The sequence below is a fragment of the Centroberyx affinis genome, unplaced genomic scaffold (genome assembly GCF_046629955.1).
Source record: "Centroberyx affinis isolate AG114_WGS23_722 - 3 ecotype Tasmania unplaced genomic scaffold, CSIRO-AGI_Caff_v1 ptg001823l_1, whole genome shotgun sequence".
Classification (NCBI taxonomy): Eukaryota; Metazoa; Chordata; class Actinopteri; order Beryciformes; family Berycidae; genus Centroberyx; species Centroberyx affinis.
Genome location: NW_027280206.1, coordinates 774 through 26,163, shown reverse-complemented (window position 1 = coordinate 26,163; position 25,390 = coordinate 774). Strand labels below are relative to the sequence as shown.

Sequence of the window (25,390 nt, the reverse complement as noted above, 5' to 3'; positions counted from 1 at the left end):
GGTTTGATATGATCGAAACTATAATTAGTTGTACTTTGTTAGTCATAACTAAATTGGTTATAACTTTGCCCAATGTTAGTTCACCATTGGCAATTCTGCTGTTGTCTTTCTCTCCCTCGCTCCCTCACTCCCTCACTCCCTCACTCTCTCCCTTATACACAGCAGGTTGGTATACTGACTCAGATATGGGAAGGTAATGGTTTGGGCCAAATCTCACATCAATAACAGATGAGCCCTAATCGGCCCTCTGACACACACACACACGCACACACACACACCTCAGCCTGGCCCTGTTGGCTTGCACCATTTGCATAATAGTATTTCCCCTCTTCTCCATTCCCCAAATAGCTCCCGATTTCCTCATCTCTCTCTCTCTCTCTCTCTCTCTCTCTCTCTCTCTCTCTCTCTCTCTCTCTCTCTCTCTCACCACATTGTCTTCTGTAGTCCTGATGGAAAAAAAGGCTTGACTATAAACAAATACAATTCCCTCAGAGGACCGCAAACTGAGACAGGGATTGTGGGGAAGAAATTCATCTGCGGGCAAACTGAGCGTGGCAGCAGTGGGGAGGATATTCATTTGCGCACGGGCCGGTGCAGACCTCCACAAGAGGTGAGGCCCTAAAAGTTAGATACGTAGAATAAGTAGAAAATATAATGTATGAATGAAGTATTGGCCTAACATTTACCTGTCTATTGATTTGAATTTTGAAATTACATTGCATTATATTGGGTAATGCTACTATTGCTGTCCTACAGGACATGCGTGTGATTGCCACCAGATTAACCACCTCCCTCCCTCCTCAGAGTTCACCTCTGACCTCTCTGCTACTTCCAAAGCTTTTAAGATGGAGGGATGGATGAGGAGAGAGAAGAGGAGGGATGGCAGTCTCTTCTTCTCTCCCTCTCTCTCTCTCTTTATCTCTCTCTCACTCTCTCTCTTCCTCCCTCCCTAGTGTAGCCTGGTTGGTACCAGGGTGGGCATTTGGACCTGGGGCAGCATGGGTGGGTGGGTGGGGGTGCAGTCGGCCCTGCTGATTTATCACCTGGGTAATAGGAAGTGATTGAAGGGAAATTCAAATGAACTCTCTCTGACAGGCACACATGCAGACACACACACACACACACACACATTCACACACGCACGCACAAATTAATACTGAGGCCTAATAGACTACAGGGAGAGGGGGAACAAGACAAGGAGAGAGAGATGAGATAAAAGGATGGCATGTTAGGGAGGAAAGATGAGGAAAGGGCTTGAGACGAAGGGGATAGAAGAGTAACTACCGGTGACAGGAAAAATAAGATTTACTTGTGGGGAACGTGAGCAATTTTATTTTTTATCTCTTCATGTGGGAAGAAGAAAGAAGTAATAATGAACAAGGCTCATGTTTCAATGCAAGAAGCCAGAAGATAATGAGGAGCTTGAAATAACCACTGAAATGACAGTATATTAGTATACAGTTATAATACATTGTTGCCATCTGAAATTGAGCCTCTCACAGCACTTCTTTGCCCGTCTGTTTCTCTCTTGCTTGTCTGCTGTCTCTCTCTCTCTCTCTCTCTCTCTCTCTCTCTCTCTCTCTCTCACTAGCACTCACACACACACACACACACACACACACTTAAACACACACACAACCCCACACACTGCAACAGCAGCAACATCAACAGCAGGGCCAAGTCTATCAGGCATCTTTTAGACACATCAGTCACAACACAACATGACCCTCCTTGACCGTAACCCCAGCACCACCTCCCACCCACCGATCCACCGATCCACCGATCCACCCACCCACCCACCCACCCACACACACACACACACACACACACACCTCAGCCCACATACCAAAGAGGCTGAGCTGGGGCTGTCAGTGTGTCAGTGTTAAGGGTATAACTGTCAATCATTCCCTCTGGGAAATGCAGGCTGGGAAAGGGGGGAGGTGGGGTAGAGAGGATGAGAGAAGGGAGTGGAGGTAGAGGGACATAGTGATGTGGATCTGTGTGTGTGTGTGTGTGTGTGTCTGTGTGCGCGCGCCTGCGTGTATGCGCATGCTTGCACCTCTTTGTAATCACAATGCATTTCCTAAAGCCAGTTTGACCCCAGGGCGACCCGGAGGTTAATGCCCCCATCCCCGACCTCGACCCCTGCGGCTTGACCAGGCTCAGAGAGGACACTGACCTATGAATCATGGGTATTATAGTCTTGAGTCGTAGTCTATAGAGCGACTATAGCCAATCCCTGTCGACCTCTCGCCCTGTGCCACTCCACTCCCCATGTCGGTCAGAGGGAAGTGAATGGGGTAAAAAAGCCAAACTGCCCTGCAGGTCTTAGGTTGTGGTTCGATTCACTTCGACTCTACTAATATATGTTTGTCCTCTTGCCCTTGACATCGACTGAATAAAGAAAACTGAAGCGGGGATATCTTTAAAGGTTAAGGAAACAAATGTGTCATTTTGAGATGTTGGCAAACTATTTCCTTAATATTGTCAAAGGGATTAGACTGGAGAGGCGTAGATTAGAAAACATTTGAGAAAAGGCAGAGAGAATACAAATGCTGCCCTGTTATTTGGTGTATTACTTACACCTGTCCATTCCACTCAGATTTACATAAAGTTCTTGCTGGGAAAGGGCTTGAGGTCAATTTAGATTCATCATGAACACACACACACACGAACACACACACAGACACACCCTTTCTCGCTCTCTGTTTCACACACACAACATTCCCAAGATGCATCAGCATGCAGGCAGCTCCATCGCCGTCCCCGATCAGCAGGAAGTGAGGTCATAATGAGAGCCGGGTCAATATGCTCATTAACCCCTGCAGTGTGTCTAGATTATAGGAACGTCAATAGGCCAGGCCTGACTGGGTCTCTATTACAGCCATCAGACTGTCTATCAGCCCACAGAAACACAGCGGAAACAGACCAGCAGAGGACGCTGACCTTTTCTAGTCACACAGTTCACAAAGTGAAGCACAATCAACATCAAAAGAGTGAAAAAAAATATTAGGATGAATACATTCTTATGTAACACTTTGGAAATAGAATTAAATGCTCTTATGAACGATTAAATTGAAATTTCACTGTGAACTTGGAAAAAAATCTGACAATTTTTTTTTCTGTTTTCTCAAGATTGGCATGGCATGGCATGGCAAGGCATAGCAGGCAGGACAGGCTTTTAGCTAAAAGCAGAGACAAGCAAACTTGCAATCAAAGAGTTTGATTAGGCACCATATCTGCGCTGAATACTAATGTTTGGTTGCAAATATGGTGGACAGTTTGCCAAGCTCTGCTGCGTATCTATGGGTGCATATCAATAGTCTCAATAATGATGCTTCCTTTTCCAATACCCTTGACAGCATAAGATTTACTTGTAAATAAATACAGGTGAAAGCAATGTAACAGTAGATCAAACAAGCAAACCTGTTTATATCTATCGAAGAATAGCAGGAGTATCCGCTGACTGAGCTGCATCCCATGGACTCTGTAATCCAGGGCCATAGCAAGCAGGAATGATCCATAGTAAACTAGTAAATGGCCTCTGTAATATCTAGTCCTGGAAACTGAGCTATGGTAAAATGATCCTGGATCTGTTCACAAACTAGAATCTCTCAGACTGTAAATTTTCAACTGTTGGAACTAAGTATGTATGTAGCATCTCTGTCTCGCTCCTCATTCCCCTGCATTAGCCATCCCATTGAATGAAACCCCCTTCAGCCTTGTTGACCCTTGACCTGCGCCCAAACTCAGCCTCAGCCCACAGCCTGCGCGGTGCCACGCCCTTACCTTGCCAGAGTCTGGGCTCACATAGAGGTCAGAGGTGGATTGGATTGGACAGGAGGGCTGTCTGTCAAAGAGGCGGTCCAATACCTCGATCTGCTGCGGCGAGAACAGCTCCCCTCTCATCTGCTTCCTGAGGAAGTCCCGCCCACCGTGGCCGTGCCCGTTGGCCAGCGGTGATTCCTGCAGCCCTGCACAGTGGGGACAGAGAGAGAGGAGAATGTTAGAGGGAGGAATGTGAAGAGCATATGCAACGAGAGAAGAACTGAAAGGAGATACAGAAGAGATTTTTAAGCGAGGCAAGGAGGACAGTATTTGTGAATCTGGTTTGTATGACGGGAGGGAGAGGCGGTCAGACAGACAACAAGAGAGGAGTGATGGGAGGAATGACGAAGAGGTTTGATAAAGTAAATCACGATGTGGAGAACGCAGTGAGAGCAAAGTATGGAATAAAATTAACCCCAGTGGGCTGATATGGGACTGAGTGACTCCTTAGATGGTGGAGACTCAGGGAAAATGCTATACAAATGCAATCCATTACCAAGCACACTCTCTTTCTCCCTCTTACTCTCTCAAAAACTCTTGCCTCTCACACACACACTCTGTCTCTCTTGTCATATCACACACACACACACACACACACACACAAATATATATTGCTTTGGTATCAGTATTAGACTGTGAGCTCTCGTATCCTGCAGTTATTGCAAGGCTGAGGGACTGAACGAGACAATTATAAGAACTCTGAAGAGTCGCGGCCCACAAATGATTAGAAAAGAGAGAACGAGAGAAAAAGATAAAGAGAAAAAGGGGATGAGGGTGAAAATCCCCGCTATAGAGCCAATTCATCGCTCCAAACCGCTCCTGAGAGCCTATTTTAGTCCTGGGGGTCACTGTGTGTGTGTGTGTGTGTGTGTCCAGCAGCAGGGGGAGTGATATGACAGACAGGTGGAGAGGGGGAAGGGGCTTCAAATATATATATTTTTTTTCCATTTGGGCTGAGAATACAGATCCATTTGCGCCAGGCTATGGCCCTCATGAAAAAAAAGAGAGTGAGGTAGCAAGAAAGCAAGAAAAAGAAAAAGAAAGAAAGAATAATCAGTCTGACTTTGATAGCGTGTTTGTAAAACAAAAACAATGCCTTCTTTCTATTTGACACACTCAATTCAGTACTATAGTTTTATAATAGCCATTATATTAAACCACCACTCCACATCTGCAGTAATATTTAATTATAATAAACATAATAAACAGGTAGCAAACTGCATTTTCCCAGTTTATGAGTTTCAATATCTCATAGGTGACTTGATAAAATTTACAAACATTCAACAAACTTTCAAAAATGGTAAGTCTTTAGTTTTACGTCCACCTGGCCTGGCACACTGGCACAAAGTCTTTCAGTTCAGGTGAAAGACTGCAGACAAACCTCAATTTCTAGTATCCACCTGCTCGAAAAAAGCAACTCACACAGCGCTGCTTAACTCACAGAACCTCGCTCTATCTTTTCGGTACACAAAAACCCTTTCTCTCACTCTCTCACAAACACACTCCTCGATCATAATCTCTCTTTCTCTCTTACAGTCACAGATGCACACACACACACACACACACAGATGCTGAGAGCAGTGTGAGTGTATGGTCCAGGTCTCTGGTGACAGACCAATCAGGGGGGAGATAAAGCCAGTATGATGCTTTAGCTTGGTAACCCACGGCGACCCATTTAATCCCGCCGGCCAGTCCCCATGATGGAATTCAATTGATCAATCATGTAGCTCTGATGGCACCATTTCAGCCAGCTTATTGCTTTCTCTCTGTCACACAGACACACACACACACACACACACACACACACACACACAGACACACGTATACACCCTGAAAGACTGACCCATGCCCGTCACGACAGAACACCCACAAAGGACCAGAGAAAGACAGAGAATGAGAGAGACAGAACGGGAGAGAGTACCTGTGCTGTACTTGAGCATCAAGTTTTGAAAGCTCAAATCAAAGCTTTTACTTATGATAATCAATATCATCCATTCATGTGTGTGTGTGTGTGTGTGTGTATGTGTGTGTGTGTGTGTGGGTGGGTGGGTGCGGGTGTGGGTGGGTGGGTAGCTTGATATCCGGCTGGTCTTATTGTGTCCATGGATGGGTAAAGAAACTCATTGCCGTGACGGGTTAAATCCTATTCACTGTCGGGCACACACACACACACACACACACACTCACTCACAGCTGCTTCTATCTCTGTGAGTCAGTCTCGGAAGGGAAGCTCTTCTCTTCCCTCTTTTTCAGAGCAGAACAAAACAAACAATGAGCCCTTATTGTTCTCTCCTTTCTGCCTTTTTCCTCTCTCTTCCTCCTTCTCTCTCTCTCTCTCTCTCTCCCTCCCTCCCTTCATCACTCTCACCCTCTCGCTCGGCCTACCTTGGCCATTTTTCGTCACCCTAGAAACAGTAGAATGGAAGTAGAGTGGAATTATTGAATCAAAATACGAGTTAGAGGGGTTGTTTGCCATCTGTTTGTGTGTGTAAATGCACATTTGGTGTGTGTGTGTGTGTGTGTGTATGTCTATGGGGGGTAGGACATCACTGGGGTGCATCTTTTTGCACTTGACATAGATTACCATACTGATAGGACAAGGGTCGTAAGTCTGACCTCACAGACCCAGCCTGCGTGTGTGTGTGTGTGTGTGTGTGTCCCTCTAAACTCCAGAGATCAAAGTTTTAGAGGGTGGGGCGGTGGTGGTGGGGCAGAGAGAGGAACTCTCCCTCCACTCTCCCTCCACTCCTCCCTCCTCCCCTCTCCTCCTCTCCATCTCTTGCTTACTCTCAGCCTCTTTTATTTGGTAAGCCGCTGCATGTCACAGTGGATGCACAAGGGGGTGAGAGGTCAACTTGGCATTCTGGGTAAATGCCATTGACACTATTTCTTCTTCGTGCTTCTTCAAGACACTTCTGACCAACCAATGTATCTTGTTACAAATAGATCGATACATTTTTCTTCATAAAATACGGAGAATATTCTTCACGCACAAGGTTCAAGTTAAAAAAAAGACATTCCTTTCCCTATCAAACAGGCCCACCCGTCCTACCTCCCACACCCTTCTCTCATGCACACACACACACACACACACACACACACACACACCCTCTGTGTATAGGAGAATAGGTTGAGACACAATAGTCCCCTTTTGGCCCCACAAGTCAAGTTCTTCCATTCACTCCAATTCATTCACATTCTGCCTCCGGTCACCCCCCACTTCCCCTTGCTTTGGCTGGGGCCACAGGTCACCACAGGGCTTTACCCCCACACACTCCTCCTGCTAACACGCACACACACACACACACACACACACACACTACCAATCCCGCCCTCCAGTGTTCCCATCCCTTGCACAGCTGCCATTTCTATGCTTATAAGGTACAGCAGATATACAGGCTTGCCTACACACGCACATGGTCAAGATCTTACGCGAAACACACACACACACACACACAGTAGACATGATGGTGTCTGGTGTGTCCCCGTTTAAAATCTAGTGGAGCTGAGCATTTCAGTGATAAAGTGAGACTTTATTGATCCCTTAAGGAGGTCAGAGGTCAGGGTCAATATGGATTCAGTGACTTGCTCAAAGGCACTTTAGCAGGGCAGATGCTTCAGGCTTGAACCTCTGTCCTCTGGTTGAAAAACGGCTTCTCTAACCACTAAGCTAGAGCGAGCCCCTTTTTCCACTCCTGTTTCCAAAAGGAATTCCCCTCATAGAGGATCTATCAAACGTTAACCTGGTAAGAAGAGATACGACATTGTTCCCCTGCATGGCTGAGGAAGGGTCTAGCAGACTGGTAAATGCTTTGTTTTGCATATGGAATGCAGAGGTTTGAACAAAATCATGACACTGAGGTTCACTGTACCAGTCTCATTATATATAATATAATCACTCACACACAGAGATAGACATGATAGCCTCTGAGTGTATTACTGTAAGAGAAGGCCGTGTGATTCCTTCCCTTATATTTGTGTATGTGTGTGTCTGCATGTTTCTGCGTGTGTGTGTTTAAGTCTGTTTGTGCCTGTTTGTGTATGTATCAATGCGTCCGTATATACATGAATGTCGGTGTGAGTGTATGTAAGCTTGCATGAGTGTGTATGTGTGTATGTGTGTGTGTGTGTGCGTGCGTGTCCGTCCATGTCAGTGCATGCTGTTCCCCCTGTCGCCCCTTGCTGTGTGTGTGTGTCATTATCCAGCGGGGGCTGCTCTAATGGAAGCTGTGATTAGCAATGCTGTTAATTAGACCACAGAGCCAACCGCGCAGACCTCTGCCACAGAAATACTGCAGATAAAACACACATGCAGCCGGGTGATGTGGAGCGACGCAACGCTCGAATGAAGCATTGTGGATGCTTCAGTGAAACAAGTGAAGTGATACAGTGTTTTAAATTCGACTTAAGACACTAACACGAGGCCCTGTCGCATTAAAAAACCGACAGACAGAACACACATGTAGCAACATGTAGTGTACTTGGAGAACAAAGTGAAATAATAACGCTGTTAATTAGATTACAGAATTACAGACTTCAACTACAGATCCTACCGCAGAGTCTTTGCCACAGAAATACCATTAGAGCAACATAATAGTTTAGTGTACATTAATGAAATTATCCATGATTCATATGTTTATTCTTGCCAAAGAAATGCAACATAGACTGTGAAAGCAAACCTATGACGGTCGCTTTGTATTCAATATATACATGTATATACAATATTCTGTTAAGTGCTCTGATTCAAGTGCATGTCAGTCAAAGACAGCAGATCACCCTGACACAGTTTGTCTGAATTCTTTGCCAACTGATGATCAATAATGATGGCAATATAAATTGTTTGCAGTGATCACATCTGTATGTTTCAGTTAAAAGTTGTTCACAAAGTGAGGTCAGCTTTAACCAGACATTTGTGCAATTAAATTCTTTTCGCCACAAAGTATCTGACTACTCCAGTGTAGAGAGAGCTGAGCTCTCTAGGAGGAGGACACGCATGGTAATTCTTCATCTGTACAGTTTGTGTGTGTGTGTGTGTGTCTGAGCTGGGTCTAAAGTCTTCGTGCTCTGTTGGTGGGGAGGTGGTCCGTATCCGAGCGCAGCGCATCAGAACGTTCAGAGCACACCAGGGGTTCACCCTGGAATCTGCTGGAATGAAACGCAGAGGCAGTGGGAATAGGACCCCATAACTGTGTGTGTGTGTATGTGTGTGTGTGTGAGAGAGAGAGAGAGAGAGTGAGAGAGAGAGTGAGAGAGAGAGAGAGAGAGAGAGAGAGAGAGAGAGAGAGAGAGGGAGAGCCCCCAGTGGCGTTCTGTCACCCCCCCTTCGCTCCGACATCTGGTCCTGTCTCATTTACCGTAGGAGACTGTCTTTGTGATGGCTTTTTAATGCCACTGACACTACCACACCATACACACACACACACATCCCTACACGTGCACAAATACATATGCACATACACGTATACGCATGCACACACACATACAGTACATATGTGAACACCCTCATGTGCACACACAAGCTCACGCCTTTATGCAACATGCATACAACACTGATCCAATATGACAAGGCATGTGATCAATAGTGCATGCATAAACTAACTTCTAAGGTAGCTCTCCAGTGAAACAGTGTTAGTAAACATAGAGGTTATCTGAATGAAGATGTTTGGTTTAGAGCTCTCACAACTCCTCTATTATACACACACACACACACACACACACACACACACATCTGTCATTGATGGTGCACTCTTTCCATCTGTGCTCTCCATGCTGGAAGGGAAAGGAGGGGGTCTGGAGACCGTCCATCATCAAATAATGTGTGTGTGTGTGTATGTGTGTGTGTGTGTGTCTGTGCATGTGTAATATATGTAAGTATTCCAGCATATCAGAGTGCATACCATTCTCACCAAAACTCTTTTGGTGATACAACCATTTGCAAACACAGACATACAAAGACACTCAGACCTACACACACATTTTTGCTCACCTTCTTCCCTCTTCCTCTTGCCTGCATCAGCAGCTGAGCTGATACCCAGAATGCCGCTGATGGAGTAGGAGGAGCCGGCTGAGTCGCTGGTCACCGCTGAGACCTGTGTGGCGGCCACGGACGTCGCTACATAGAGACACATGAAGGACAAACAGGTCAGTTTGAAGGATACACGGAGAGGACAAGATAAAGTACACATATATATTTTTTACATGGTCATTGGAGTAGTAGGTTTCATTATCTCATGGTCCCTTGAAAAATTCAAAACCCATCACAGAATTTAGAGATCACTCTGAAAGTCTGACCACCGCTCAGAGATGGAGCCGCATCTGGAACCAGATGAGCCTGTGGTCGCTGAAGACTGAGTCCCACCTGAACCGCCTCTGATGCCAATATATACCCCACTTATTATTCCTTTTATCTCAATAAAAAGTAAAATACTTAAAAGAGTAGTCTGCTCACTTAATCAATTGTGATAGTGCGCTATAATTCTCAAAATGAAACCAGACTATTGCTGTCACAAATAGTATAGTAGCCCCAATACACTGCGTCAGCTTTCATTTAGGAGGATTTTAGAGGTTTCAGGTTGGATTTTCTGTGAAATATTTGAAGTCCTTTTTGGCCGACTTTTAATTGACATTTCTAAACCAGTAAAAAAAAGGAGAGATAAACAGTTCATCCTGATGGAGAACAGGTTATTTGGAATACTTTAATGAAAATGGTCACCTTTTAAATTATCAGATGTTACATAAAAACATAAAATTGCAGTGGATCACATAGGCCAGAAGTAAGATGATTTAGAGAGCCTTTATAGTATGAAACAAACATCTCAGCTAAGTTGCTGCATATCATATAATATCAACGGGTCTCGTATGTGAATCTCATAGGCTTTTAACCTTCGGCGTTCACGCACACAAAGTGAATGGTATTGCATCTGTAATGTGGGGCGCATACAACATGCAAGGCAGACTGATCAACAGATGAAAAAAAAAACTCTGAGTGATTGCATGTGTGCTCAATACTAGTTATGCCGATTTAAATAGCAAGTCAGTTTCCACCAACTCAGATTTGTCCTTCTTTGTCTATATTTTGGAGAGCAATGATCCGCCTTCTGATTCTGATATTTGCGGTATTTCCACAACCAAAAACATACAAATAAACCGAAAAATCACAAAAATCTAGGACAGTAAACACCATACAGTATAAACCCTGCACATAATTCCACTCCCCAGATTCCACACAGATGCAATTTAATCCTGTGAAACTTGACTTGGCTACAGTCTAAATTGAAACTCTAGCAGAGACACAAAGGACAGGACTCTGTCTGTGTTTTCTTCCTCCATGTCTCTCTCTCTAATCTTCCCCCTGGAGGAGACAAGTTCCTCGCTGGGCGACAAAGCTACGTACTTGTCACCGCTTCACTGACACACACACATTCTGCAACCAACCGACACACACACACAGACACACACACACACACACACGTTCTCACAGGCAGAAGCATACACACACTCACTCCCTGGTCCCTTATCTGTGCCCCTGTCAGCGGACGTGGGGCTGAGTGACAGTACGGTATCCCAGGAGGGACAGAAAGGTGTGGAGACATCCTAATCCTCTCTCCCAGCAGACCCCCGAAACACAGAAAGACAAGAAAGAAAAAGAGAAGAAAAAAAAGAGGAACGACAAACCAGAGGATCAAGGTCCCTCCCAGCCGTTACTCCTTCGCTAACGACATGGAGAGCATAATGAATGCATATCCCTCCTTTTTTCCCATCACTTGATTTAGCACTTCAATTATCTGATTTTCCTTTCTCTTTCTTTTCACTCGTTTTCTTTTTTTTTTTTTTATCAGAACGCAACGCTTTTATTCTCCAAATCCAAATGTTCAATTTTCCGCCTGGGAGTGGGACCCATTTATCTGTGTAATCTGTAAGTGTATGTGTGCGTGTGTGTGTGTCTGTGTGTGAGTGAGTGAGTGCATCTATGTGTGGGTGCATGTATGTGTGTGCATGTGTGCTTTATGCATGTATAAAGGCGTCAGGGAGCGGTGTGTGTGAAATTAATTTAGAGTAAGAGACGAAGTGTGATTATGAAGATCTGAGAGAGACCGAAACACAATCCACTGCAGGGCGAGAGAGAGAGAGACAGGAGAGAGAGAGAGAGAGTGAGAGAGAGAGAGAGGCTTTCATATTTATTTGTATTCCGAGTTATTTATTGAATAAAAGGAGATAATGTTGCAGTTATGCTTGTAATAGATATATTGCCTCGGTCTGTAACTATAAACTACAAATAAACAGCAGAACCTTGTTGCTCTGAGCCGGGGTTGGGGTCCATTCACTCTCAATTCACTCCAGTTCAAAATGTAAATTCAAATCAGCATTTTAATGATAGAGCCTCCATTCTCAATAATTTGTTGAGACTGGATAAAATAACTTTGTTATTTCCAGATTTTGAATGTTGAGGGCGATGCACTTATTGAATTTGCTGTGAATTGTGAATTGTGAATTGAACGACTTTCCTTGACGACATGGCAAAAAGCATTTTGGGTGTGTGTCCACGCAGGTTTCGCTGTAAGTTATGGTCCAGAATTTCAATACGATTCGCCGTAGCGCCACTCCTGAGAGATTCAGTCCAACATGGTTCTGCTGTAAAAATGACTTTGACAGTTGGAAGCAGGCTTTAAAGCAGCGGCCTACCTAAGTTGTGAGCTGACACTGAGCCCGTTTGGCCAGGAGGCTGCTGAACCTTAGTCCGAATGATCCTGCAGGAGGAGAGAAGAGATATTAGTGCGTGTGATGTGGTTGTGTGTGTGTGTGTGTGTGTGTGTGTGTGTGTGTGTGAGAGAGAGAGAGAGAGAGAGAGAGAGGGAGAGAGAGAGAGAGAGAGAGAGAGAGAGAGTATGTGTGTTCAGGGGGTGGGGATTCTGAATAAGAGTGACAGAGAGAACATGACCATCGTGGGAGCAAAACTGTGTACATGTGTGTGTGCATGCGTGCGTGTGTGTGTGTGTGTGTGTGTGTGCGTGTGTGTGTGTGTGTGTGTGCGTGCGTGTGTGTGTGTGTGTGTGCGTGTGTGTGAGTGTGATTGTGTGAAGTGGCTGAGGCAGGCTGACATGGCAGAGGGGCCTCACACTTCCTGCTTGGCTGCTCATGCAAGCCTTTTCTTCCTCCTCTCCTTCCTTTCCTTTCCTTTCTTTTCCTTTCTTTTCCTTTCCTTTCCTTACCTTTCCTGTCCTTTCCTTTCCTTACCTTTCCTGTCCTTTCCTTTCCTTACGTATATTTCTCTCTTTACTGTCGCCCACCTTACTTCCCTCTCGCTCTCTTTCTGTCTGCCTCTCTTGCTCCCTCTTTCTCTCTATCTCTCTCTCAATTTCACTATCCCTCCCTCTCTCTGCCTCTATGCTCAGGGGAAAGGGGTTGTCATTGTACCATCGTGTTGAACCACTGAGCTGCAGCCACTTCATACATATGGAGACTGGGGCCTCTTTGCTATTCTCTTTTCCTCACCAGCACACACACACACACACACACACATATATAAAACACGCAATATTCTATTGCTCTACCTACACTCGGTACCTGTTGCTATAAAGTGATACTGAGGACTCTGTGGTATTCACGCAGACATGCACACACACACGCACACACCCACACACACACACATTACACAGACTGTGGTACCTGTTGATGGAGCTGACGCTGGGGACGCTGTCGTTGTCACACACTCTCTCGGCCAGGAGCCTGTCCCGGATCTCCCAGGCAAACATGGTGGGGTTTTGGCGTTTGTAATCGGCGATCTTATCGACCACTTTGGGTGTAGCAACCTTTGGTTTGGATCCCCCGATCACCCCAGGGCGGATACTGCCCGTCTCGTAGTACCTGCCAATCACACCACCAGGGAGACACACTCGTTGGTCACAAGGAGCGGCACAGAGGGGGTTTTGCATTCTGAGAAGCAGGAGTGTTACATGAATGCTGTTGTTGGATTAAATCTCCTAAATGTAAGCTTCATGTTTCCAGTTGACATTTGTGCATTTTTGCAAATCCCACAAGGTGTTTCAAATGGGTAGGAATTTACTCAACACATCTCGGACCATGTTATCGTGAAATTCAAAACATCAGAAATCAAAGTGGGGTTTTCATGCGACAGCAGTATGTTAGAATGTTGATGTTGATCAGTTTGATCAGGCTGAATCTATATGTTCCTGGTCATGTGACCTGACCAGTGATCCTACATCTGTACTCTTATTGTAAGAGGATCAAATGCCACCTAAGCAACAATCCCAGCAGGTTAGGCTTAGATGGTTGTTAATAACGGACACCTGAGTTTCGCATTCGACTTGATTCTACCAGCTTTGCCTCTCAAAACTAAAACATACGCAGCTGCTGTAATCACAACATGGCTGACACTACAATTTCACAACCGGCAACAGCAAAGCTCTGACTTCATGATGTTGAGTTCTGCCTCACTGCTGAACTCAGTAGTAAGACTCTGGCCTCCAAAGAAACGGTATTAAAAAACAAAACACCTCGCTGTAGTTTTTCTGGCCGTTTAGCTCAGCCTTCCTGGTGGAGATTCGGACACTGTTCCGCCCAGCCTCGACTCGTTTTTTGCCTCCTGGCTCCCCAACGGAGCAATGACCTTCCCGCTCCAGTCAGGACTGGAGAGTCACTCCCTGTCTTCTGACGTGAATTCAGAACTCATCTCCTCAAGAAACACTTCACGTCGCCCCTGTCCCCTGCCCTCCTCCTCCACGTGCACCTGATTGTGCAAAAAATGATCCTCCTGTCTTGTAGAAAAATCTGCCTGGCTCTTCTGCTCGGGTCTTATTTCTTAACCTGGCAGTTTTTATATTACGCAGAAATATTCTCGGGATAAAGAAATGTTTCCTCGTTGTAATGTTGCACTCATCGGAATTTGCTGTGAATAAGCAGCGTCAGCTACATGCCTAAATCGCTAAAATGACACCTGCCAAACAATATTTCTAATATCTGACTAATAATTCAATGATTGTTACATTCTTTGATGATTTCACATTTTGGCATGCTACAGAGGTAAAGAGAGGGTGGCACTGGCACACACACACACACACACACACACACAGATTCAGGCGGTTCGTGTCCACCATGGCTATTTCATGAATGTATTTGCATGCAGAAGGGGCATGGGGGCAGGGGGTGGGAGGACAGCAAATGCGCTACACAGCTTGCAGAAAAGGGGGGATGCTGTGTGTGGATGCAAGCTGTCAGTCAGTCTTAAACCTGCTGCTCTCTCTCTTTCTCTGTCTCTCTCTCTCTCTCTCTCTCTCTCTCTCCATCGCTGTACGGTAGAGTAATCCCTTCCGTGAAGATGTGTGTTCCTGCATATGTGTGTTTCCTTGTCTTTCTTTGTGTGTGCGTGTGTGTGTGTGTGTGTGTGTGTGTGCATGTTGTGCATACGTGGGTGTGTGCAGTTCCACTATTCACAGCTGGAGTATAAACACAGCTAAAGGAAAAACAATCTATTTTCAAATGGAAAACTATTTAAATTATTCACAGCTGAATCATTGGTGAATAAACGAGCATGGTTATTGATATCCGCACATCGCTGAGCCAATACACACACACATACACACACACACACACACACACACACACACATATGCACACACACTGCATGGATGCACACACCTACACACACATGCACACACACACACAGGGTAGTAGAGTTGGTGTTTTTGTTCTGCTGGCACCAGAGAGACAGAGAGGAGAGGATAAAACAACCCTCCCTCCCTCCTTCCATCCCTCGATCCCCTCTCCTCCCCCCTCACGGTAACGCTTCAGTGAGTTGAACGGCCAGGACAGGGGAGAGAGGGAGAGAGAGAGAGAGAGAGAGAGAGAGAGAGACAGAGAGAGAGAGAGAGAGAGGCAAGGGAGAACAATGAGCAACACATTTTTTGATATAGCTGAGGGTCGCTGTAGCTAATCCTTCCCCTCCGTCCCCACAAATGGTCTCTCTCTCATTCTCTTTTTTCTTTCTCTCACTCTCTTTTTCAGCACCCTTTTTCCCTTTTGATTGTGTTCCTTGTTCTTGTCTTTCTCCCATTCTCCATCTCCCTCTGTCTTTTTTGGGCGCAGAAATATGGTACCACTTTCATTTTGATGCTAATTCTAAAAAGTGATGAATCTTTTCCCTTTTGTGCCCCTTTCTTCTCTGAGGGACGGAACGAGCAGGGATTTACTCTTGAATTTAGCTTTGAAAAGGGAGAGAGAGAGGGAAAAGGGGGGTGGATAGAGAGACACAGAAATATAGAGAAGGGGTGGAAGAGAAATACAGGATATAGAAAGGGAAGAGAAAGGTGAAAAGAGGGGAAAAAAGGCAGAAAAAAAATCAGTATTAGTGGCAAAACGGGAGAGAAGAGAGTGGAGTGAGAGAAATGACAGACAGAGAAATAAGAGGCAAGGGAAAAGGGAGACAGACAGTACGGAGAATGGTGCTGTTTGTACATGCTGGGGGAATTGAAGGAACGGCAGAATGGACAGTGAATGAGTCGATGCAGATATATGACCTTACAGCAGCTTCGGTCTGACACAGAACCAGCCGTTGTTCGTTTATTTCCATTGACGATACTGGAAAAATGAACCGGACGCATAAAGATAACTGCGTTCTGCGCTTACATTTTTCGGTCGTCCTGGTCCATCCTGGCAAAACTGACATTTGAACACTTTGCACTGCAAGATGGTGTCTTAAATAATGATGTCAAACCAGGATGCCGACATTTTTCTACATCTTGGCCAAGTGTCTCTGAGTCACAACGGAGTCACACCACCTCGCACTCGGCTGATACACTGCTGTGTGTGTGAAAAGGGTGTGATTCTGTCCAGGATTGTCACTATTTGTGTGTGTGTGTGTGTGTGTGTGTGTGTGTGCATATTACCTGCCCAGTATCTTGCTGACACATCCGTGGCTGACTCGTAGTTGGCGGGAGATATCGCAGGGCCGGACCCCTTGGTGGGCGAGCTCTACGATTCGCTGTCGCACGACATCTGGGAGCGGCCTGCCGTTTACAAACACGCCACCGAGCTGGTTCACCCCGCCATGTCCTGCAAGAGAGAGCCGCACAGTGTGAGAATGTGAAGGATGAGATAGAGATTACAGAGAAGTGGAAGAAAATAAACAACATTACAGCTATTATTTAGTTTGGCCTTGGTTCAAGCCACTGAGCAGGATGAGGTAGCATAAAGCGTTGAAATTACAAAGGGCAGAATGAGCTTTGCTGTTACTGGTGGGGCAATGAAATGAAACAAAAAACATAAACTTATTCAGAGGTGAGTAACTCACATGCATGTTGAAAAATCAACCAAGAAAAATGAGTAGAAATGTTGAGAGTTTTAGAAAAGTAAAAAGCTTGCAACTTTAATTACATGTGCTCAAAATAAAAGGTACACAGTGAGCAACAAAAATCAGTGACTGCAAACATTTTGATTTTCTTCATCACTAGTGTCCTTCTGTGCATTAGGTCTGTTGTGGAGCTGATCTACTCATCTAATTCAACTGCAAGTTTTTGGAAAAGCATGAAATTGGACCGGAGGAAGAGCTGCATTAAATCATGCTTCCTCATTCCAGTATGATCAAGTTCAGGGTGATCAATTCACAACCCCAGCTCACCTCTTTTTGAAATAGTTGTATTTATTTAAAAAAAAAGGCAGACTGACTAAGAATATATGTATTCTCAGGGGAGTGGTTGCAGGAGGAGGTAGAGTTACACAAACATCCACATTCACACGTGAGAGCAGCTCAGTTCGACTGCAGTCATAACTGTTGACTGCTGAGCGGCTCCACTGAAGCAGATAGAGGTAAAATGCCTTGCTCAAGCGCACCTTGACCGTTATTGCATGTTACATAAACATGGTGTATCTGTAGCACGCCTCACTAGTCATTCATAAGTGTCTGCCCTTTCCAGAAGTTACACTCCAGTCCTGGGTGAAGCCTCTAGCTGCTCTGCTCTAATCCCACCTGGTCTCTCCCGCTCTCATTTCTCTTGTCCAGTAAAAGGCAGAAGGAGGGAGAATCGCTCTCTAAGGCTTCAACTCATGATGTTGTGGTTGTGTCATCAAGAATTTGTTCCTATAAGCCAACAGCTGGTAAATCTGTATTCTTAAGTTAAATGACAACATGCTCGGCAAAAATCTAAGCAGATCAGCTCCCTTGAGGAACTGGCCAGCCCTAAATCGAAGAGCTTTCCTGGGGTAATCTTTAAAAATATTTGAAACAAATTGTTTTTAAAATGAGTGCAAGAAACCGCTTTTATGTTGGCATTGATATTCCTTTGTATATGTGTATGAATTGTTTTTGAAGTTTGGTTAATCAGCAGTACAGTAACTTTGGCAGAGCCAGATTCTCTGGGTTTGGATCCCACTGCTGCTGGCCCCTAGCTGGAGCCAAATTACTATCTGAAATAGATTTGATTTCTTTTCTGCAATTGATTGATCTTGCTTTACATAATGGAATCAGTTAGTCTATTCCAAAGTACAAACTTTGCACATTTTGCACCCCGGGCAGGTTTAGCAAACGCTCCAAGTAAATGTAGGGATTCCAATTAATTATTGACCAAGGCCCTCGCCCCTTATTTAAAGACACACTAATATTCCCCCTGAGGAAATGGAAATATAAGAGGAAATTAATGTAAGAGTGTAAGAGTGGTATATAGAATAGAATAGAATAGAATAGACTAGAACAGAGCTTGGTAGTCAAGCTGAAGCTGAACATCGTTAGTTAGTAAGTCTTAAAGCTTTGGGATTGTCATACACAATGTCTACATCCTCCTGTCCCTCTGCTACTGGAGCCATGAGCGAGCAAATTATAGCTGCTGGTTTGGTTTGTCCATTTGACAAACTTCCATTTCTGACTAAAGTAAAGGAGTAGGGAAATGAGTAGAAAAGTGTTGTTAGAGTGGAGCAAAATGGAGAATTAAGCAGGTTGATTTGTAGCAATACAGTGAGCAATAGCAAGATACAGTATGTACGTATGTTGAGACTGTGACAGAGAGAGAGAGAGAGAGAGAGAGAGAGAAAGAGAGGGAGAGAGATGTCTTTCATTTCAGCAAGAATCTCTTCCTCTCTCCTACAGTATATATATATATATCTCACCAAAAGCAGAGTGTAAACCAACCAGAATATTTCTCCACCACATAATCCACTGGCTTTTGTATTACCATAGTGATTACGTCTTTAGGGGAATCACACACACACACACACACACACACACACACACACACACACTAATCCTAGCTGTGGGGGTAATAGATTTTAAACACATTACCCCAGCAGGGATCCCCCCTAAAACACAAAGCTGTCCCCTGAACCTGTTCTCCTGTCCTCTTCTTTCCTCTATCCGCATAAAATAAACACACACACACACACACACATACAAAGTCTCCTCCAGCCCAAATATAAATAGATACACACAGAGGATATTACAGAAATGTGAAGTCTAGAGGGGCTCATTCTGTGAAGTCAAACAGAGCTATTTCCAACGGGTGATGTGGATGGTCACTCTCTTACTCACTCTCTCTTTTTTTTTTTTTAGATAGGAAAAGACTCATTATGCAGATGCCTGCTGCAGACAGCACAATTTGAAAAGCAATCCCTCTTTATATAGCCTAAACAAAGTTATATCCATCCATACAGTGCCCATTTGAGCTATATATAAGCCTTAATGGTCAAAGTCATGAAACGGAACAATCAGAATTTGGCAGATATCATAAAAGCATCAGATTAATCAACAGCAACAAAAACAGTCATTAATTATCAAGGCTGTTCAACTAAAGGAGCATTCCACTGATTCACACAGATTGGTCTCTATGACTTTACTAGAAATGGAAATTCAAATATTTCTCAGAAAGAGCCTGCTGACCTACATGGGGAAAGTCAACTCCTCAACTCTCTCTTTCTCTTTCTCTCTCTCTCTCTCTCTCTCTCTCTCTCTCTCTCGCTCTCTCTCTTTCTCTGTGAATGCTTTGGGAGTTGTGTGAAGGCATTATTCCTTCCCCCTTCCTTTATTATTATTTCCTGAAACCTTTCCTGCTTGCTTTGGTGAAAAGCACAGTTTGTTGCAGGGTCGTTTAGAGAAGCAAACTGCGTCGTCCTCCTCCTCCTCCTCGCCATAGGTATGTGTGGAGCAGAGTCTCTCTCTCTCTCTCTCTCTCTCTCCCCCAGAAGATAAGAGTAAATGAAATGGTTCCTTTCTCCCTTCCTATCTGGGCCAGGGTGAGAATACGCCTTGCTTTGTAAAGAGATGGAGAGGAATGACTTGTGACCTACAAAAACCTGCAGATAACTATTTATTCACTTATCTGTGTATTTACTGTTGGCATTAGTCGTCCAGGCTCTCACCATTCTTGGGGTAGGCTATAGGGATTATGTGTTCGAAATTTATTTCCAAGCGTATAGAGGCTAAATACTGATAGGTTGGGAAAACTTAAACATTCTGTAAAGGCATTTGTTTATCGGGCCACTGAAGCCTAATTCTCAGAATAAGTGATATTATTTTTCATTTGATTTAGGCTATCTGCCACGTTTGAACACAATACAATGACATTTTAACCATGGTTTTATATAGCAAGGTATGGCACCATCCCTTAGCCTAAGTGAGTCCAAATCGGATCTTTTAGGTTTTTATCATTAGGATGGAAAGAAAAGTTCAAGCAAAAAATGCACAGAAATTAATTTGGAAACCATATCTAAAAACATGACATCATAGTAGAATTCAATACTGATGTTCCCTCAAAACTATGTGAGTTTGGTCTAATAATTGATTACAGACAAAACAGTATTACCTCATCAGTCATCAGCCATTGCTCCACTGCCCCCATTAGTTTAATCAATATAGGTAGGTCTGGAAGTTTTGTGGCAGTTTTGCCATACCTTAATTCCCCTGATTTTCACCATCTTCCTGTAAAAGCTGCACTAAAGTCAGTCTATACTCCAGAGGGAAACATGCAAACTGCTGGCAACAGCTTCATTTTCATCCTCATTTGGCTAGAGAGCGACAGTAAGAAGCAGAGCAGGACAGAGGCAGCCAGGGGATCAGGGGTCATTATGCGTCCCTGTTGTATTTTATTTATTTACCCTTTATGGGAGCTGACTTCAGAACCGAGCACCTCCTTAAATGTTTGATTGATTCACTGTTTCTTTCCGGGAGGAAAAAATACAGAGATAAAGCAGAATATATTCGGGCTCCCCCATCCAGAAAATAAGGTCCATTAGGCGCTCTGTCTCTCTCTTTCCCTCTCTGTCGCTATGTTCCTCTATGTCTCTCTCTCCCTCTATCTTTCTCTGTCTGTCACCCAGTCTCTCTCTCTCTCTCTCTCTCTCTGTCTCGTCTACCTCGTCACGGCCTGACGACTCAAAAATAAGGCAAAAGAAAAATCGCAACAAACGCCACCGGTTCTTTCTCTCTCTCTCCTTCTCTCTCTTTAAAAAAAAAGACTAGAAATTACTTTTGGCTGAAAAAAACGTTTGGAAAGTTGCCCGCGAGAATACAGATGAAGCAAATTTCCTTGTGCAAACAGTGAATAGATCTGTGAGATGTGCCAGGCAGGCGTTTTGGAAGTAGTTTTATTTTCATGGAGGGCGAAATAATTGATATTTTGTCGGTGGAAACGGCTCGGGGAAGCTTGTTACTCAACGATTGAATTTATTTTTTGCTTCATCAATAGTCGTCCAATTCAACAGAAGTGTATTTCCCACAGAGATTCCTGATGAGGAAAAAAAAGTGCGGTCTGATTAGCTCTAAAACACGTGGACGGATCCTGGTTTGTTAGAAATTTAAATATAAAATAGCCATATAGGCCTACTATTTAATCTAATTCCTATTTCCATACTTACGGATTTTTAAACAGACAGGTCGGGATACCGTTTGATTCGATTTGTGGGATTATGATTATTGTGTTTTTACTTCATGCTGAATAGAAAACATGTTTAATAACTAGTCCATTTTTGCACAATATGTGTGGTGGACAGATTTTTTTTTCCTTTTCTCTGAGTCAAGTCACCAAGATCGCCTCGATAGGCTATATAGCCCTGCCTACTTAATATTCACCATGCTACCATTACCATTACAATATGTGATTATGAAATCCAGCTCATTATCATCACAATTATCTGGTTATAGATTTTTTTTTTATCCATCACTGCGACATATTTGTGCCTGATGTTTTGCGACACAGGCTAAACAAACCCCAAACTGAGCAAACTTAAAACCACGTGTTTTCTTCCAGTTTTTACATGAATTGTTTGAATTATATGAGGATTTCAGAATTGCTCCATTGTTACTCATTCAACAGCTGGGCCCGGCCTTGGCTTGGTGCGGTCTTGGTAGCTACTTTCTGACTGTCGTCATTACAAGACTTTGTTATTTTACAGCGTGAATGAAATTGGTTACTCAAATAATTTATATAGCATACATAATACATTTTGTCGGAAAATGAAACAATACAAACAACAGGTATTATTTATTATGCGCAAAAGCCTCTTGTAAATGGTTGTCAACTTTTTTTGAAGGCCTTGTAGGAGAATCACACTGTTGTAGTGGAGACACACACAGGCACACACACACACACACGCACGCTCGCGCGCACACACACACACACACAGAGAGAGAGAGAGAGAGAGAGAGAGAGAGAGATCTGCTTTTGAAACCTTTTACTGATCTTGACCGAAGCAGAAGCACTTTGCGAACTTAATTTTAGAAAAGTGCTATATAGGCTACAGATAAAGTTAGTAACATTATAATTATATAGGCCTACTACACCCCCAACACACACACACACACACACACACACATACACACACACACGCACACAGGGGGGAATACACAGCCCACATCCAGGCTCCCCAAACAACATTTCCACGCGTCACAGTCGATTCCTCCCAACCTCTCTCTCTCCACCGTTGACATTTTTTGGCTGTAATCGTTTTAAAGCGTCTCCGGGCTTTGACATATATAACTTTAGCTCCGCTGTTGCGGTCAACACCGCGGATCATTGGCTTTGGTGAAACGGCCGAGAGAGGAAACGTGATTCGTTCTAGCTTTTGGAAATGTGTGTGTTTTTTAATCCTGCTGGATAACGCACCGTGGGAAGCGCTGTCATTCACACAGCACGGGAGTGTGAGAGGACAAGTCCTCTCCGGGACACAAACACAGCAATAAGATGTATATAATAGGCTATATTACACGCTGAAATGCCTCCAGGACGCTTCATTCGATGTTAAGGTGCGTTGAGAAGCAAATTATAACTTGCAGAGACACCAAGCTGCGAAAAGGGGAGTGTGGAAAATATAGTCTCCTAAAATCGGCCTAAGAGTCTATCCTTAATGTAAAAAATAAAATAAAAATGCCTATTAATTAGGCCTATGAATAGTAGCCTGTAATAGCCATTTCATATTACTTGAGGCCTCTATTTTAAAGACAAAGTTTGGAGGACGTTTCTCAATTTGCTGAAGGATAGATAGGCTATTATTTCGGATATTAGGCTATTAATTCAGATATTAAATGTTAGCCCATGTCGGAATTTATTTAGCTATAGGCGAAATATTCGATAGTTGAGGATAATTGTCTAATTAGCCTATAGTTTTCTTATAAGATGGACGGTGTTTGCTGTTAGGTGCCTGAAAGATTATGAAGAACAGAAGGTCTCTTGATTTTTTTTCTTTAAATATCAACACCCATGCGTGTCATTTCACTGAGAAGAAGAAGAAGAAAAAAACAAATCGTAGAGAAAGAAAACGAGGTCCATCTGGAGGGAGGGAAAGTGAAAGAAGAGCAGGCAGGAAAAACAAAGCAGGGCCCGCCATGTCACGACTGAGTGACCAAGTTGTCTCCTGTCGTCCTGTTCTCCCCCCCTGGTTCCCAAGCCTCTGCCCTGCTGAAGTGTCCTTGAGCAAGACACTGAACCCCGAACCGGCTGTGTGTGTCTGAACCTGCGCTCTGACCCGGGAGAGTGAAGAGACAATCTCCCTACAGGGATCAATCGAGTCTCACGTTGTTATTATTGTAAGCACACCTCCGACTGCACCTGTGTGTGTGTGTGTGTGTGTGTGTGTGTGTGTGTGTGTGTGTGTGTGTGTGTGTGTGCCTAACCTGGTTATGTGTTTGTGGATCAAGTTCAGCTTTTAGTCATGCTTTGTTACCCCGATGGCTCTTCTGATCTCTCTCTCTCTCTCTCTCTCTCTCTCTCTCACTCTCTCTCTCTGACCCCTGCACCCCCACACCCCTTCTTCCCTCCACAGGGGAAAAACACAGCAAAACGTCTCACACAAAGCAGCCATGCACCGCCAACAACAAAATATACTATATTTCACAATTCACAACAGCACTGCAGCTCCTCATCCCACGCTAATTTTGCAATTTTGCACGTTTGATGTAGCTTATAGATATACAAAACAAGACTTAAAATGTTCTAGTGATAGACAACAAATGCACAAATAAAGAAAGGTGCCTCACAAGGCAATACTTCAAAAACATAACTTAGTTTTGCATGCACAGATCAAAAACACACTGCAAAAAATGTCCATCTTAACAAGTCATTTAGTCTAACATTGAGTCTTTACATCTTGTTTTCCAACAAACAAGTGAAAAATATTTGTCAACGGGGTGAGATAATTCACTTGTGCATCACTTGCTTCCACAGCAGTTTCGCCATGTTTCGAGAATTGTCTTGAAACGAACGACAGCATCTTGAAATAAGGCAGATCACTTCACTGGTATTGAAATAATGTCACTTGATGGGAGAGAAAAAGTCTCGAAACAAGCTGATTTGCATTACACACTAATGTTCAATTATTTCAGCAGATTGTCAGACGTTTTGCATTAGTTTTAAATAGGCTAATAAAAAAAGATTTTATGAATGAATGCATGATTAAACGACTTATTAAGATGGATGTTTTCTTTTTTGCAGTGCTTGGATGGTGCAGCTGGACTGTGCACTATGCGCCCATATTGCTGCATCTACACATATAGGCTCTAGCTGCTGGTGCTGCCGGACCAGGGCTTGTTTGGGGAAGATGGGGGGGGGGGCATGCAGATGGTGCAAATTATAAACTTATAAACTTACTGTGCATTGCTGCAAACGGGTCGTGCTTACAGTGAATCTCCATCAGTACGGTGGGGATGGAGGGCCCCAGTACGGTATAAGGGGTCTTGGAAATGCCACCCGACGCCCCGCTTCAGGCGGTCACTACACGGAGAGACCGTGACCTCCAAAAAAATGCAAAGGGGTCCAAGTTCCCTTCAAAAGGAAGAACTTTTTTTTTTTGCTCAATTAATTAAAAGAAAAAGAAAAAGGAAAGAGTTTGGAAAGAGATTGACAAGGTGATACAGGCTATACTCTGATTCAAACGTATTACCAGATGGAAAAATGTGGAAAATGTGAGGTTTAGAGAGGGACAGGAAGGAAGAAATGGCTTCAAAAATATCTATCAGAGCCGGGCTCCGTCCTGGGCACCGGGCACCGCACCGTGTCTGCTTTGGCGTCTCCAAAACCAGAGGGGAGAAACAACAGCAACAGCGCTCATTCCCTCAGCTGCTCATCGACGC

At 44.1% G+C, this 25,390-nt stretch overlaps 1 protein-coding gene across 1 annotated transcript in view; it reads right to left on the bottom strand.

Annotated features, from left to right (window-relative positions):
* pax5 (paired box 5) overlaps window positions 1-24,951 on the bottom strand; it is a 36,062-nt gene extending 11,111 nt beyond the window's left edge. The window contains exons 1-7 of the mRNA XM_071529646.1: window positions 24,897-24,951; window positions 16,731-16,896; window positions 13,495-13,692; window positions 12,511-12,575; window positions 9,815-9,940; window positions 3,811-3,974; window positions 2,864-2,875 (exon numbers count right to left, since the gene is read on the bottom strand). Coding sequence (XP_071385747.1) covers window positions 2,864-2,875; window positions 3,811-3,974; window positions 9,815-9,940; window positions 12,511-12,575; window positions 13,495-13,692; window positions 16,731-16,896; window positions 24,897-24,951 — 786 coding nt within the window. The remainder of the gene's footprint in view (window positions 1-2,863; window positions 2,876-3,810; window positions 3,975-9,814; window positions 9,941-12,510; window positions 12,576-13,494; window positions 13,693-16,730; window positions 16,897-24,896) is intronic.
* Between the last annotated feature and the right edge of the window lie 439 nt (window positions 24,952-25,390).